Source organism: Xenia sp. Carnegie-2017, unplaced genomic scaffold (genome assembly GCF_021976095.1).
Source record: "Xenia sp. Carnegie-2017 unplaced genomic scaffold, XeniaSp_v1 HiC_scaffold_20, whole genome shotgun sequence".
NCBI lineage: Eukaryota > Metazoa > Cnidaria > Anthozoa > Malacalcyonacea > Xeniidae > Xenia > Xenia sp. Carnegie-2017.
In genome coordinates, this window is record NW_025813483.1 from 13,752,795 (window position 1) to 13,766,477 (window position 13,683).

General features: G+C 34.9%; 3 protein-coding genes across 4 annotated transcripts; 2 read left to right on the forward strand and 1 right to left on the reverse strand.

Annotated features, from left to right (window-relative positions):
- The first annotated feature begins 97 nt into the window (after nucleotides 1–97).
- Nucleotides 98–4,447, forward strand: LOC124442363. The gene is made up of 6 exons (XM_046992861.1): nucleotides 98–338; nucleotides 635–791; nucleotides 867–3,538; nucleotides 3,615–3,763; nucleotides 3,848–4,222; nucleotides 4,295–4,447. Exons 1-6 carry the CDS (start codon nucleotides 319–321, stop codon nucleotides 4,399–4,401), a joined length of 3,480 nt encoding a protein of 1,159 aa, XP_046848817.1. The 5' UTR covers nucleotides 98–318; the 3' UTR covers nucleotides 4,402–4,447.
- Nucleotides 4,448–4,456: 9 nt separating this feature from the next.
- Nucleotides 4,457–6,694, reverse strand: LOC124442364 (CAAX prenyl protease 2-like). 2 transcript variants are annotated; one of them, XM_046992862.1, is made up of 10 exons: nucleotides 6,575–6,694; nucleotides 6,263–6,362; nucleotides 6,098–6,178; nucleotides 5,963–6,023; nucleotides 5,798–5,844; nucleotides 5,603–5,711; nucleotides 5,465–5,527; nucleotides 5,337–5,399; nucleotides 5,175–5,267; nucleotides 4,457–4,773 (listed from the first exon to the last, which is right to left on the reverse strand). In XM_046992862.1, the coding sequence occupies exons 1-10, from the start codon at nucleotides 6,691–6,693 to the stop codon at nucleotides 4,676–4,678; spliced, it is 834 nt and encodes a 277-aa protein (XP_046848818.1). In that variant the 5' UTR covers nucleotide 6,694; the 3' UTR covers nucleotides 4,457–4,675. The 2 variants fall into 2 exon arrangements, with proteins under 2 accessions (XP_046848818.1, XP_046848819.1); XM_046992863.1 differs by lacking the exon at nucleotides 6,263–6,362 and having other exon boundaries at nucleotides 6,575–6,653.
- A 76-nt stretch (nucleotides 6,695–6,770) lies between these two features.
- Nucleotides 6,771–12,994, forward strand: LOC124442187 (dihydroxyacetone phosphate acyltransferase-like). The gene is made up of 14 exons (XM_046992669.1): nucleotides 6,771–7,399; nucleotides 8,128–8,304; nucleotides 8,381–8,510; nucleotides 8,770–8,973; nucleotides 9,232–9,383; nucleotides 9,648–9,778; nucleotides 9,932–10,083; nucleotides 10,160–10,231; nucleotides 10,762–11,148; nucleotides 11,235–11,314; nucleotides 11,435–11,669; nucleotides 12,352–12,439; nucleotides 12,529–12,599; nucleotides 12,712–12,994. The coding sequence occupies exons 1-14, from the start codon at nucleotides 7,226–7,228 to the stop codon at nucleotides 12,765–12,767; spliced, it is 2,109 nt and encodes a 702-aa protein (XP_046848625.1). The 5' UTR covers nucleotides 6,771–7,225; the 3' UTR covers nucleotides 12,768–12,994.
- The last annotated feature ends 689 nt before the right edge of the window (nucleotides 12,995–13,683 follow it).

Here is a 13,683-nt window from a genome sequence, read left to right on the forward strand (position 1 = left end):
CACAAGGTAAAAGGAGAATCAACGGCCAATCATTTGCGTGTGCTCCACGCGCGTGATTCGTAATTCACGTGTTTTCGCGGCCATTTTGGAAATGTGCAAAATACTATTGTTTTTTTTTCAAGTTTGTTAATTTTCTGTTTTGTTATGTACATGTATCGTTTCTTTGTTTGTTACGTAATGCATGAGACATTTTGAACCCTACATTTTTTGGTCATCAAGAATTTTAGATTTTGTAATAATGAATAATCAGTTATTGACATATTGTTTTCAAAGTTTTGGGTATTTTTTGTCCTTCATCGATAGTAAATAGACTTCGCAATGAACAATAAAAGCAGCCGGTAAGTGTGTAGAAAATAGAAAGGTTGACTCCACCATTTCAAATTCCTAATTGCTTAGTTGCAAAATGAGTCTAACACTATTAAACCTTAAAAGATGGTGTCAAATGTAATGTCACTTACATTGAGTTTAATATACAACTACTTGAACTAAAGGTATAAATAAGCATTTCTATATGAGCCAACTTTTATGTCAAACTGAGTCTCACATTTTACCTTTAAGTTGTAATAAATTTTTATTTTGGCTGTGTGGGGAAGGACTGTGACGATTGCTGGCTTGACATTGTGATTTAACATAGTTTGTGGGAAGCAAGCTATCGCCAAATGCTGGAGGAGGACCAAAGATGTCTTGCAAGGAATAGGAAGTTGCTGGAGGATTTCGAGCACCTAGAAGCAAAAATGAGGAATTTCTATGAAGAATGCAAAGAAAATGAAATACAACTTCAAAAGAAAAAGGTTTGAGACATGATCATCTACCAATTGTGAGTAATGGAAATAGTTCCAGTTGCTAAAGGTTGTAATTGGTTTTAGGCTAATTTTTTGAGCTATGTAATATCTGTGTACCCGCAATGGAAAAAAGATGTTGAACTATGGCATGAAAGGAAAGCGAAATCTCAAAATATTTATAAGGAAAGTCAGTTTCATGGTATGCATTCAACACCCAAGAGGATGGATACTATAGGACATCAAGGAATCTCATTGGATGATTATGCCCAACAAAAGTTTGGAGATTTCAAGAAGAATCTTGAAATTAATGAAAGTAAACTAGATGAACATAAAAGCAATATGTTTTTTAATGACAAAGATGAAGGATTAAGGCATGCAAGGGGGTTATTAGGACATTCAGGACCAGGAGGACCACAAAGGGATTTGGGACGGTATTTTAACGAACCTGCTCTGTCATTTAAAGAAACACTTAGTTATGATAACAAAAAAAGGTCAAAAGATGAACCTCACGAGGATAGAATCAAATTTTTGAGGGAGCAAGCCATGTATTGTGAGGACAACTATGGTTTATCATTACCTTATATGGGTAGGAATGGATATATGAGGAACACAAATCAAAGGTCATTTAGGAACACTGTGGATATGTCTTGGGATGAGTTGCTCTGTCATAGTGGTTATTCTAGAAATGATCTAGAACATACATCAATGTACCATTTTAGACCTTTATTATCCACACAGTATCCAACTCCAGGTATGAATCCTCACAATACGCGAAACCACCACTCACCTGGCGTGCAACAGGAATATTCGTTTTTAGAGTTGGGTAGACCAAGATTTTATGAACAGGAGAACACGTGGAATGAAGCTCAGAATGAACGACGCATTCTCAATGAAAGAGATCAAAACTTACGTCGTGATTTATCATTTAGCAAGAAAGACACCAAGGATAGAAACTATCATGAAAAAGAAAGCGTAGCGGTTATCGACGAGAAAAAAGCATCTAATGGTACACAAACAAATCATACAGATGAAGTTATTGAAACAAAGAAAGTTATAAGCAGTAGTGAAGATCATGGAGAAAGACTCTTTCCAGAATCCATTGACTATAATGACAGAAACCTCAAGAATCAAGAAATCAAAGAATCTGATGAACTCTATAACAATGCCCATCAAGAAAATGTGGGTTTGGTAAATGATACTACTCAAAAATCATGCAATGGCTCCATAAACAACGAAAAGGAAGCAGTTAAATTTGGTGGAAAAGCAAAGGACAGACAACGTCATGATTTGAGAATTGATGGATCGATGAACGAAGACCCTACTGATCGCACTACTGTATCCGAAAACCTGGATGTTAAAAGTAACGATCACGCCATTTTACCACACGATCCTCCTATAGACGTCAGAATCACAGAACTAAAAAAACGGAAATGGAATGATGACTTGTCTGGATTGAATACAGAATCGGGGAGTTTACCCACCATACATCAATATGAGGGGGATCCACGTGACTTGTTTAGTGACTTATCTGGAAGTGAACCGCTGACCAGAGACACTGTGGATAAGTATAATGAAGATGGAATTGTTTCCAATCGTGAGCAAGTTATCGTGGATGGTAGAGAAGAGCACGACGTTGGTTATACTTATGGTACAGATGTGGATCACATTTTACACGAGAGTAATAAACCCAGGGATGGCAATAAGGATTTCAGTAGTTTTAAAGGTACCGACACTCCACTGAGTGATAAAGAAAACAACGTCCGACACCAGTCGCCATTATTTTTAGAGAGGGAAGTTGATGCAACCAACAACAAGGAGACTGGATCACGAAAAACATCTGAGAATCCACACAATGAAATAGAGGACGTATTAGGTGAGGTTGTCGGTGAGTTTGATATCAATGCTCCTGAGATGTCTGATGACGAAGAAATTGAAAAGGCAGCCACGTGTGACGTCATGGATAATGAAAAAACCGCTGGAACTACGAATTGTAGGTCCTTAGATGAGAGCAAAATTGATGATGGCGTTGAAGAAATATCTGGGGTCAAACAAGACATTATTAGTCATGAAAGAACGGAGAAGTCAGAAAATGAAACAGAGACTAAGAAGCAATTTTTTACTTCTTCAAATTTTAGCAACGATGTTGTAAATATGGTGACAGAAGTTTCGGAACATAAAAATGTTGATGTCTTTGGAAAACAAGAAAAACCTATTTCTGAGCATCTGCCATCAAACGTTGTTCTTGATTGTTCAAAGAGTAGTACATCGGAAGCAGTGTTAAACGGAAAGGTTGCTTCTCCTGAAAGGGATGGTTTTATTAATGAAGATTTAATAGACGATCTTGAAAACTTGAGTTTCTCAGTTCAATCAGCGTCAGACAGGGGCTATATTGATGGTGATGAGAAGAGTGGAGGAATAGAAACTTTGGACCATGAAAAGACTTCTGTAAAACATGGACGGGGTGATGATAAAATGAAAGACGCTGTCGCAGTAGGTCATGCTGAGAAAGATGTAACAGTAGGTCATGGTGTGAATGATGTCATAGTAGGTCATGGCGACAATGATGTCATAGTAGGTCATGGTGAGAATGATGTCATAGTGGGTCATGGCGACAAAGATGTCATAGTAGGTCATGGTGAGAATGATGTCAAAGTAAGTCATGGTGGAAAATCTAAGAAAGCTGTTCCTGCGAATTTATCGTTCTCTTCTACAGAATCAAGTTCAGAATCTCTTTCTGAACGGAATACAAAGACAAGGTAGTATTCGCTAATATTTCTTATTTATAGCTTATTTGTTGCATCCAATATTGATTCATGTTTGCATACATGTTAGGGTAAAAAATAAGACGAAAGAAAGCTTGTCCTACAGTGAAGATTTTGAAGCGAGCCTTCCTCTTACTCAAAGTGCTGCTTACAAAAACATGTTGAGTGCAGTAGATATCAGCGATGAAGAGGAGGATTTGGAAGAAGAATTTCTACAAGGTGTAAATTCTGTTGTTTTCGAAATAAGTACGAGTAAAAAAGGTTTCTCTTGTCAATATACCTCCTTGTTATAATTTTTTGCAGCCACAATGTCTGAAGCCAACTCAACAGGTAAGAGTGGTGGCAGTAGTTGTAAAACAAAAGACAACAGTAAAAGAACAGAAGATGTGACTTCACAGCTGGTAGCGTCTTCATCAAAGCCTGCGTTAAATATATTCAGTAGCGTTGTAAAAGAAGACAATGTTGTTGATGGTGACTTTACCACCCGGAGAGGATCTAGTCAAGAATCGTTTTCGTCACCACCACTCTCTCCTGACACAGGAGGAGACATTCCCAGTTTAAGCGCTGCTGCAAAAGAAGAGAACATTAAAGGAGAATTGAAAGAAAATAAAAAAGTCAATAAACAAGAATCTGGAAAGAAATTTCAAGTATCGGACACAACATCTAGGATACAAGCAGGTTTGTAATTTTTCAATCGCGAGAAATTCAATAATCGCCTTAGCTCATGCATATACATCTTATTTTCATCAGGTTTTTGGAATCAATCTGAGAGCGAGTCGGAGGTGGATCTTCAAATCAGTCAGGGCGACAACGAGAATAATAACGATGATGATGACGATTTTGATTTTTACAGTTGATATGTAGAATTTTTTTAACCAAGTTAAATAAAGAAACAGAATAAAATACTCAGTATAGATTGTGGAATTATACAAAATAATTATATTTTCAATCTTCATTGCTCTTACACAACATAAAAGTTATATTGAAATTGCATGCATCTATACAACCTTGTTCAATCATCATTCACATGATTCATTTATATAGTTAATGCATAATATCACAACGAGATTGTTAACACACTTCTATAAACATCACCCATTTGCTTGCATTTCTATAAATCATAATTTTCATTCATTTAAAGTAAATACTATTGTACATATTTGGCTCTGTCAGTGGAAAGAGGAAACATAAAAAGAGTACGAGTCCAATAACGAACATTCCAGCCACAACTATATAAAAGGAAAAGGAGATTTTTAGACTTATGATTTTTTATACGTATGTCTCCATATGTATAAAATAAATCGCTTTTTATATCAGCGATAGTAAAATATTTTTTAAAGTAAATGGTTTGAACCCGGGAGTATCGTTACATGTTTGTAAATGTAGATCGTCCAGGTTGGTATATTCCTGAGAAGGACTGTTTTTGTTGTTGTTGACTGACGTTTCGACAACCTTAGCGAGGTAGTCATCTTCAGAGTCATACCGCTAAGGTTGTCGAAACGTCAGTTAACAACAAAAACAGTCCTCAGGACTATACCAACCTGGACGATCTACATTTACAAACATGTAAAATATTTTTTAAAAGCACTTGATTAAAAAAAACATTGCTCTAATCGTTAGGTTTGATTACCTTTCGGAAACTTTGTGTTGTTTATTTGTTCAAATTCGGGAACACCCATGTAATTACAAAAACTATGAGAAATAAATGAGCCAATCAAGTGACCTGTAAAGAAAACGAATTTTAGATGACTGTGAACTTTTACATGTTTTTTTATACAACTTGTCTCTTTACCTGTTCGTACAAATATGAATGCTGAGTAGACGCCAAATAAGGTCGTGTAGCTAAACTGAAAGACTAAAAAATTCCGGTAAATTACGAAAACATCAAGTATTGAATAAATAATTCATGTAAAGTATTACATGTTACAATCAACACGTTGGACTTAGATCCTTGTAGTCTTTCGATGGCATGATGGAAGTGAGCTGTAATGAGATTATCTTATTGAGAAAAATGAACTGCATCGTTAGCTGTAAAAATAGAGAAAATTACATCCTTACCAACACCAAACAACAAGGGACAAATAAAAATTGCACCCATCAAACCAAATGACGGGACCAGCAATGGAATCATACATGCTCTGTAAATAAACTCTTCTGTTATTGGAGCCTGAAACAGCATTTCAGAAACAATTTTCTGTAAGATATTATGTCAATGATTGTGGCAAACAAACACATATTTTACTTAGTTCTTACGATTATTAGATTTCTTATGTTTATCAGGTCAAATGACGGTGAAAATTCTAAAATAAAGACAAATTTTTTAAGTATAGAAAATTATTTATTCCACTGTATTCATGATCCGCGCTGTCCGCGATGATATTTTATACAGGAATGGTTGATATTAAATGGAGATCTTACTTTTCATTAGAGGTAATTCTTCTGCTAAACACATCATCGTTAAAGGACCAGCAAATAGTATCTAAAAATAGACGAGTTGAGACCAAGCAGTGTAAATTAAGATTTCTACTGGAAATATAATCTATATTTAGTTACCATAATTAACAGCGAAGGGAAAACAGCTGCTTTATTAAGATTCTCGCCATGAATACCAAGCCATCTTTGAACAGGTACACCCTAGGAACAAAATGATTATAATTTTATATCATTTATTGTATTATCTCTGGCCACAAACATTTCCATTGTTGCAAGGTGATTTACTTTTGGAGATGTCTGCGATACGTATTTAATAAAGATCGGTGCCACAATACTGAATCCAATTGCTCTGATGCATCGTAACTTGATGGTAGAGGGATGGTCTCTGCTTAATGCAAACAATATTCTTCGTAAATAAGGAAATCGTCATTAAATTGACAAAACTATTATGATGTTCAATGATTTCCTTTACGCATTGTAGTAAACTAAACGGTTTGTCATTAGTAGATGGTGTTGACTAAAATCTAACTACCTAATTTTTCATTTGCTTAATAAACCGAAACACTTATATAAACTTCTGGAAAACCTAAGACGTACCGATGATATGGCACATTCCATATATAAAATACTAAAACATACAAAATAGCTAGCATTAGGCAATAACCTAATGATTCAATTTTACTGAGTTCGTCAAAAACTACGTTGTTGTCGGCCATATTGAAGTTTGTGAGCTCTTCCCGGGGGGGGGGTATGATAATGAAATGAAGAGTTTTTGCTCAAGAAAATCATTTCAGGATATATTTAGTATTTACGATTTTCAAGAACATTAGAGACAACATGATTGATGAAATGTTATTCCCCAGTAACAATAAAATCTTATGATATTTTTTTTGGAGTCCACCAGCATGGCGCAGATGAAAACCACCAATTGTTTAGTTCTGAAGGTATTTTGGATAAGAGGCCGTAATGTATATTGACTGAAGCTGCATATGGTTTTGAGGTCAGCTTCTGAGCTAATTTTAGATAGTATGTTGATAGTGCCTACTTTTTTAATAAAATAGGAAAATGCATGAAGATTCCTTCCATTTTTTAAACTTTCCAGTGTTTTGGTCATGCAGTGCAGAACAATCATTCCTGCTGTCTCCCCCCCCCTAAAACTGTTTACATTCTCGTTACTTTCACGTGGTTTAAACTTCACTTAACAACGTGAACCCCGAAGAAACCGCTGTTGTTTTTTATTGTATCTGTATGGATTCATTTGAAACTATAAAACAACATGGCAGCGATATTTTATTTACCCTTCACGATTTTGATCCACCGATCACGCCGGTCAACGATCATAGTGCCACGACTGGTTTGAATGGAGCAAAAATTATTGAACACGTATTGCATTCTGTTCGAGTTAAGAATGCTGCTTCAGAGGTTTGTGTTAAACTTAAATACGCAAATGCATTGTGAGACTAGGTTAGTACAGTTGTTTTTGCCTTATCAAAACCAATAAAATCCAATAATTTTGGTACCTTTGCTGAGAATGAGTGCTACTCTGCAAAGTTTGTCTTGCACACCAAAGTTTTCATTTCATACGTGAACATTGCAAACCAGCAGCATTTGTGTGGCTAGGTAAACAGTAAATAGTTAAGCATGCTATACTTAGGTTCTCATCTTGTATACTATTTGGTAAAGCTAGTTATGTTTTATTTTTATTGCATAATTTGCAAAACCAAAAACCATCATGTAAAACATGACAAACTTCGATGATTAGTAATAATATAATGTTATTTGTTTTATGTGAACTACAAAATTTGATTATCACTCTAATAATTTTACTGTGCATCCTGAAGATCTTGTGAAAACACTACATACGTACATTTCTGACTGGCCTGGATGAAGTTGACAACTAACTAAACCCATTAATGAGATCCCCTACCTAGATTTGCCCTCACCAAATGAGACAAGTTGGTTTGTACGTTTAGTTACACCAATAATTTATGTTTGGATTCAGGATTTTTTCTCAAAAAATATGCCAATCTGTGCCAGTTTCACATCAAAAACCAATTATGACACAATGCATGTTTTTAAATATACTGTCACCATATGTAGATATAAGTTGACAGGGAAATTCTTAGCTAAATAACTTGACTTGCCTTTAGTTTGCTGACATGCAAGGAAAGACTGACGAGGATATATTAAAAGAAGTTAAAGAAATGTTAAATGACATTGGTCATACATTCAGTTTGAAAAGTATTCGTTTTATGGCATTTATCTTAAGGAAAGTATTTAGAAACATTTTCTCTGGAATTAAAGTTAATATGAATGGACTTAACAAGGTATAAATAGATTATCTGGTTCCATGAATTTTTGAAAAATATTTCTAAATATGTCATAATTTTGATAAATTTGCAGGTGAAGCTAATGTCTAAGGAATGTCCAGTTATTCTTGTACCAACACATCGTAGTTACACTGATTTTCTTATTGTTTCATTTGTCTGTTTCATCTTCCAATTGCCGATGCCTGTCATTGCTGCAGCCCAGGGTAAGAGAAAATAATTTTAGACATTTTAGAATACTGTAGAATAGTATGGGGTTGTGTTTATTTCCAGTATCTTTTTTATGATATTTATCAATATCGATAAAGAAGTGTCATCTTTGAATACCATAAGATAGTATTGGGTTATTTTCAATCAGTCTTTCATGTGATAAAAATATCAATGTCAAAGCCTATATGGTTTTGTGTGTATATTCTTTCTGTTTTAAGGTTTTATAAAATGGTATTTAATACTTGATGTTTGCAGATTTTAAAAGCATGAAGCTCATTGGTGGTTTGCTACGGAACTGTGGAGCATTTTACATGAAAAGAAGATTTCGTTCAGACATACTTTACTGGCTTGTGTTTTCTGAATATGTGCAATGTTTGCTTTTGAACAGTGGTACAACTATGGAGTTTTTTCTTGAAGGAACAAGAAGCAGATCTGGAAAGAGTCTACTTCCTAAATTAGGTTTGACTTGTTTTTTTTTGAATATTTTGTATATGTATAAATTATGGTGTGATTCAACACACCATTAATTATATTAAATATCTCTATTCGATACATTAGATTATCATGACTAGATGTAAATCATCTAACAAAATCTTTGGCCCAAATCTTCTTGAAAGCTGATCATTTATATTTTTTCTCTATTTTGTGTTATTAAACTGTAATAGTTTGTTGCTTTTCTTTAAAATGTACCATTTCCCTCCTTTCTTTTATGTCCAGGTCTCATGTCGATCATCACTGATCTCTACTTTTCATCAAGAGTTCCTGATATTAAATTCTGTCCAATAAGCATCAGTTACGACCGAGTCCTCGAGGAGACGTTGATGGCTCGTGAGCTGCTGGGTGTGCCAAAACCCAAGGAATCACTCAAGGTTTGTACTCTTCGTTTGTCACCCTACTCATTATCAGATAATATGAACAAGATTTTGTCGTGATATTTGAATGTTTTGGTATTCGACCTCTGTACAAACAGTAAATTTTTAAAAAAATAAGTAATTGCTAATGATATGAAAATTACATAGGACGACCAGACTTTTTTGCGGGCTACGTCACTAGCAAAGATATTTTCATTTGCCATGTTTTCTGTAACGTAGCTTTCTTTTTCCGTCATCATAATTTTTCTCTCCCAATTCAAGGGACTCTTGAGCTCACGTTCAGTTCTCTCGGACGATTATGGTCACGTTTACATGTATTTTGGAGAGCCGATATCATTACGAGAATTTTCCCAAGATTACGTGGACAGAAGCATGCGATCCTGCATCCCAAGGTGATATCGTCATTCTTCTGAATCTTTAGTCATCCTTCAAATTCTTCTGTGTGGAGTTTTTGCCATATACACAAGAATGTATAAATGAATAAACGCTCCCAAAATATTTCTCTTGCATTTAAACTACCTATGTAATGCATATTTTTTTGACAGGTCAATTAGAAGCGAAGCCACAAATGATGAAATGAATGCGGTGCGAAAGTTAGCCGCTTATATTTTAGAAAAAATCCAAGATCATTTGATCATTTTACCAAACATGATCGTTGCTTCGATTCTTCTACAAAATGCGACGGGTACAACGTTAGGTAAATTTGTGTTCTTAACGTAGCTGAGATTTTTCATTGAGGAATGAAAATTCAAAGTTTTTATTCACTTTGTTAGAGTTTTTAAAAGGAAAATACCAAAGTGTTTTGGAGTTGTGTCAGAAGTTTAATGTACCTGTCGTACGAAATGGTAAGACATTAAATGGAACTTAAACAGATCCACAGTAGAACCTCGTTAACTCTAATTCCTCATTAACTCAAAAAAATTTCATTTCCTTTTTGTCAAATTTTCCTGGATTACTCGAATTCTTTATTCGAAACACTAAATAGTAGTAAAAAATCGAAAGTGTAAATTTGATCCAAACGACAATGATTTGAGAATTTAACCCATTTATTCATGCACATAGCTTTAAGATTCCTCACTAACAACCTGTCTTAACACAATTACTGTCTTCATGTTACTGATCTAACGTTCTGTAGTCGTAAATATCGCTATATAAATCACAAATCTTTCAAATTTTATGATTAAACTTGCACTAACTCTAATTGCAGTGATGTAGCTTGTTCATTATTGTAAATGAGCAATAAGATGGACATAATATACGAAATTTGCTAACTCGAACAATTTTTCGTTCGTTACTCTGAAGAGATGCCAGTTATCGAGGGTTTACTGTAGTTTGTTCTTGAAATCAGTTCACTCTTCCTGTTTCATTATCTTAGATGAAAAAGACATCATGAAAGAAATTATGGAGAGTTTGAAGCTGTTAAAAAGTTCTGTGGAGGTGACAAAGGAGAATGAGATATTTCTTATCGATCCTGAACATTATCCAAAGAAATTCAAAGACCGAGTGCTCATGTTGTGTCATCAAGAAAATATGAACAGTATTACCGCGGCGAGTATATCTAGTGAGGATGGTCATTGTCGAGAAGCAAAAGATGAAAAAATCTCTGAAAGTTTAAGCGCAGATGAAAAACTTTATATGATACATTTGACATGTGTCCATTTGCAATTGGCTCATCAAAGAAACCAATTGCTTCACTGGTTTTACATTCCTGCCATTATTGCATTGGTTTCAGGTTCATCAAAGGAGGTGATGTATTCCCAAGGTACAATGGGGTACACTACGCTGCCTTAAATCTTTGCGTATCGACAAGTTGTGGTTGTTCATATATTGTCATTATGTCGTTTGCAGATGAACTCTACCGAAATGTCAAGTTAGTTGGGGACTTGGTGTCAGCAGAAGTTGGCAAAGAACAGTTTCCTTCGTATGAGGTAAATTTCAAGTTACTATGTTACTATATGAGTCAATGGTTTTTTTATCCTTATCTTAAGATTTATAAATGATCCCCTATAACTTTTTAAGTTTTCCATTTTTCTTTTGTTTGCTCCAAGTTTTTCATTGCTGCTCTCAAAATATGTCAACTTGTGGGAATACTTCATTGTCATGACGACAGATGGAAAGCTAATGAAACAGATGATTATTGTTATATCACGTGGTTATGGAGACCGATTGTGATATCATATTGGATCATCAGTTCCTTCATACTGGACTCCAGTTGTGAGGAGCATTCAGTGAACATGCTGGTTAAAAGTTGTCAAGATAGAGCTTTGGATCTATTTTTAATTGGTAAGAATTTACATTCTCTTTCTTTTCTGATTTTTTCTCGAATTTGTCCGTGTGATTTCATATATTTGTGGTGATATATGATTTCTTCTTTCTCGTGTTCTTCTTCTTCTTCTTTTTTTTTCTTTCTTCTCTTTCTATTACACAACTTAATGTCAGACCACTCTCCGTTTTCATGGAAATCTTCGTGTTATCACAGAGTACCAGTGATTTTTCTAAGCACTACCTAGCCAACGTAGGAAACTAAGGCGATAGCCCCTTCTATAAATTTTAGTTATAATCTTCTGTCTGTTTTTTTGAATGTATGGGGGGGTGGGGGTGGCCTTTGTTTTTGGCACTGGGTCAGTGTCTAATCAATGAAGTAAAGAACCACTGAAGATGACCTTCTGTGAGTTACTATTTTATGGTGTGGAGGGGAGGGTGGCCTTTGTTTTTGGCACTAGCTGAGTGTGTAATCAATGAAGTAAAGAACCACTGAAGATGACCTTCTGTATGTTACTATTTTGTGGTATTACCGTCTGCGTTAAACTGTCATATCTTTGTTTGCAATCACGCTTTTTTCGCGCAATATTCGTTGATTTCTTTGACAAATAAAAAGATTTAAGTTAAAGGTTAACCAGAAATCTATGATAAACACAAGCATCGTTAAAACCACCAGTAGATGTGTATAAATTTGTTATCCTAGGTACCACTAAAGTCCTAGAAACTCAATCTTTGGAATTATTTCGAAATGCTATAAAATCTCTTGGAAAACTGAACGTTGTTAAAGCATTGTAAGTCTTCGTGTGATGTAATAGTTTTTGCTCGAACTTCTTCCACGGCTACATGCTTTATGAAGATTGTTGTTTTCTTCATTTATAAGGAAAAGAGACTCCGAACAAGTAGTCATTGTGTCGGATCAATCTCACTTGTACAATATCGTTATCACTTTAGGTAAGTTGATTTTTAATGAAGCTGTTGCATGTACCTGTCAATCCTTTTTTGTCTATTTTATCCTACCTGTCCCTTCTCTGAAGCGTCTTAATAAGTTGCATTTGTTTTTCAGAGAAAATTCTTGATCTTAGAAGTGAAAGAAAGCCATATTTGACCAGTAAGATGTGATCCTTGGTAAGTCAATTGGATATGTTATTTTTTGTGATGTAAATTTACCGCGAGATTTTGAATCAATCATCACTTATATATTGTAATAACGATTCAAGGAATTCATGCTTTGAGTCCAATATTTCTGTAAATGAAAGAATGCAGCACAAATGTTGCACGAATAATATATATTTTATTAACAAAAGCGAACAATGATACACAGTAAATACATAACGATAACTTTTGTATTCGATTGTCTGTAATCATTCTTTCCACACATCAACCTGATGTTTCCGGTTTAATCCATTTCGCTCTTTAAATATGATCACGTTGATGGCTGGTTATTTGCAAATCTCATCACTATGTATTGTGTTTCTGATGGCGTATCGTTCAGTGGAATGATAACTCACGGCATATACTATATCTTTGCTATTCTTTATATCTAACATGCGTATGGGCGAATTTCATTTACATTACAATTTCGTGTCTTCGCTTTCAGCGTTAACTCTTACAGTTATCACGTCGACAGTGTACTCATCCTCTTGCATAATATTTTGAATTTTTGCTCGAAGGCCAATTAGTTGCTTTGCAAGAGATCTATCTTGGCTTCGCATCTGTTGTAGTTCGTCTTTTAACCAATGTAAAGCAGCCTCCAAATAAGCATACCTTTCCTTATTGCTTGCTCCGTTTCTACAAATGTTCGGTGGATCGTTTTTTCTACCTAAGTCATTCACGTAGCCTCGTAATTGTTCTCGAAACTCCATGTCGAAATCTTGAATGAACGAAATACGTTTTGGCGCGATGTCCATTGCCATATTGTTGTCAACACTTTTATTATTAAACTCTTTTCTCGCCCCAAACATGGGCAACTTCTTTCACCGCCAATTTTTTATTAACTTCAAAAGCATATATATTCTGTATTTGTTGTAAGTGCGTT

Coding starts and splice junctions, on each gene's coding strand:
- LOC124442363 (XM_046992861.1), top strand. CDS start 319: ATGAACAATAAAAGCAGCCG. Junction 339..634: donor ATGAACAATAAAAGCAGCCG/GTAAGTGTGTAG, acceptor GATTTAACATAG/TTTGTGGGAAGCAAGCTATC. Junction 3,764..3,847: donor GGAAGAAGAATTTCTACAAG/GTGTAAATTCTG, acceptor AATTTTTTGCAG/CCACAATGTCTGAAGCCAAC.
- LOC124442364 (XM_046992862.1), bottom strand. CDS start 6,693: ATGGCCGACAACAACGTAGTTTTTGACGAACTCAGTAAAATTGAATCA. Junction 6,363..6,574: donor TGGAATGTGCCATATCATCG/GTACGTCTTAGG, acceptor TGCATTAAGCAG/AGACCATCCCTCTACCATCA. Junction 6,179..6,262: donor TATCGCAGACATCTCCAAAA/GTAAATCACCTT, acceptor TTTTGTTCCTAG/GGTGTACCTGTTCAAAGATG.
- LOC124442187 (XM_046992669.1), top strand. CDS start 7,226: ATGGATTCATTTGAAACTATAAAACAACATGGCAGCGATATTTTATTT. Junction 10,084..10,159: donor TGCGACGGGTACAACGTTAG/GTAAATTTGTGT, acceptor TCACTTTGTTAG/AGTTTTTAAAAGGAAAATAC. Junction 11,315..11,434: donor AACAGTTTCCTTCGTATGAG/GTAAATTTCAAG, acceptor GTTTGCTCCAAG/TTTTTCATTGCTGCTCTCAA.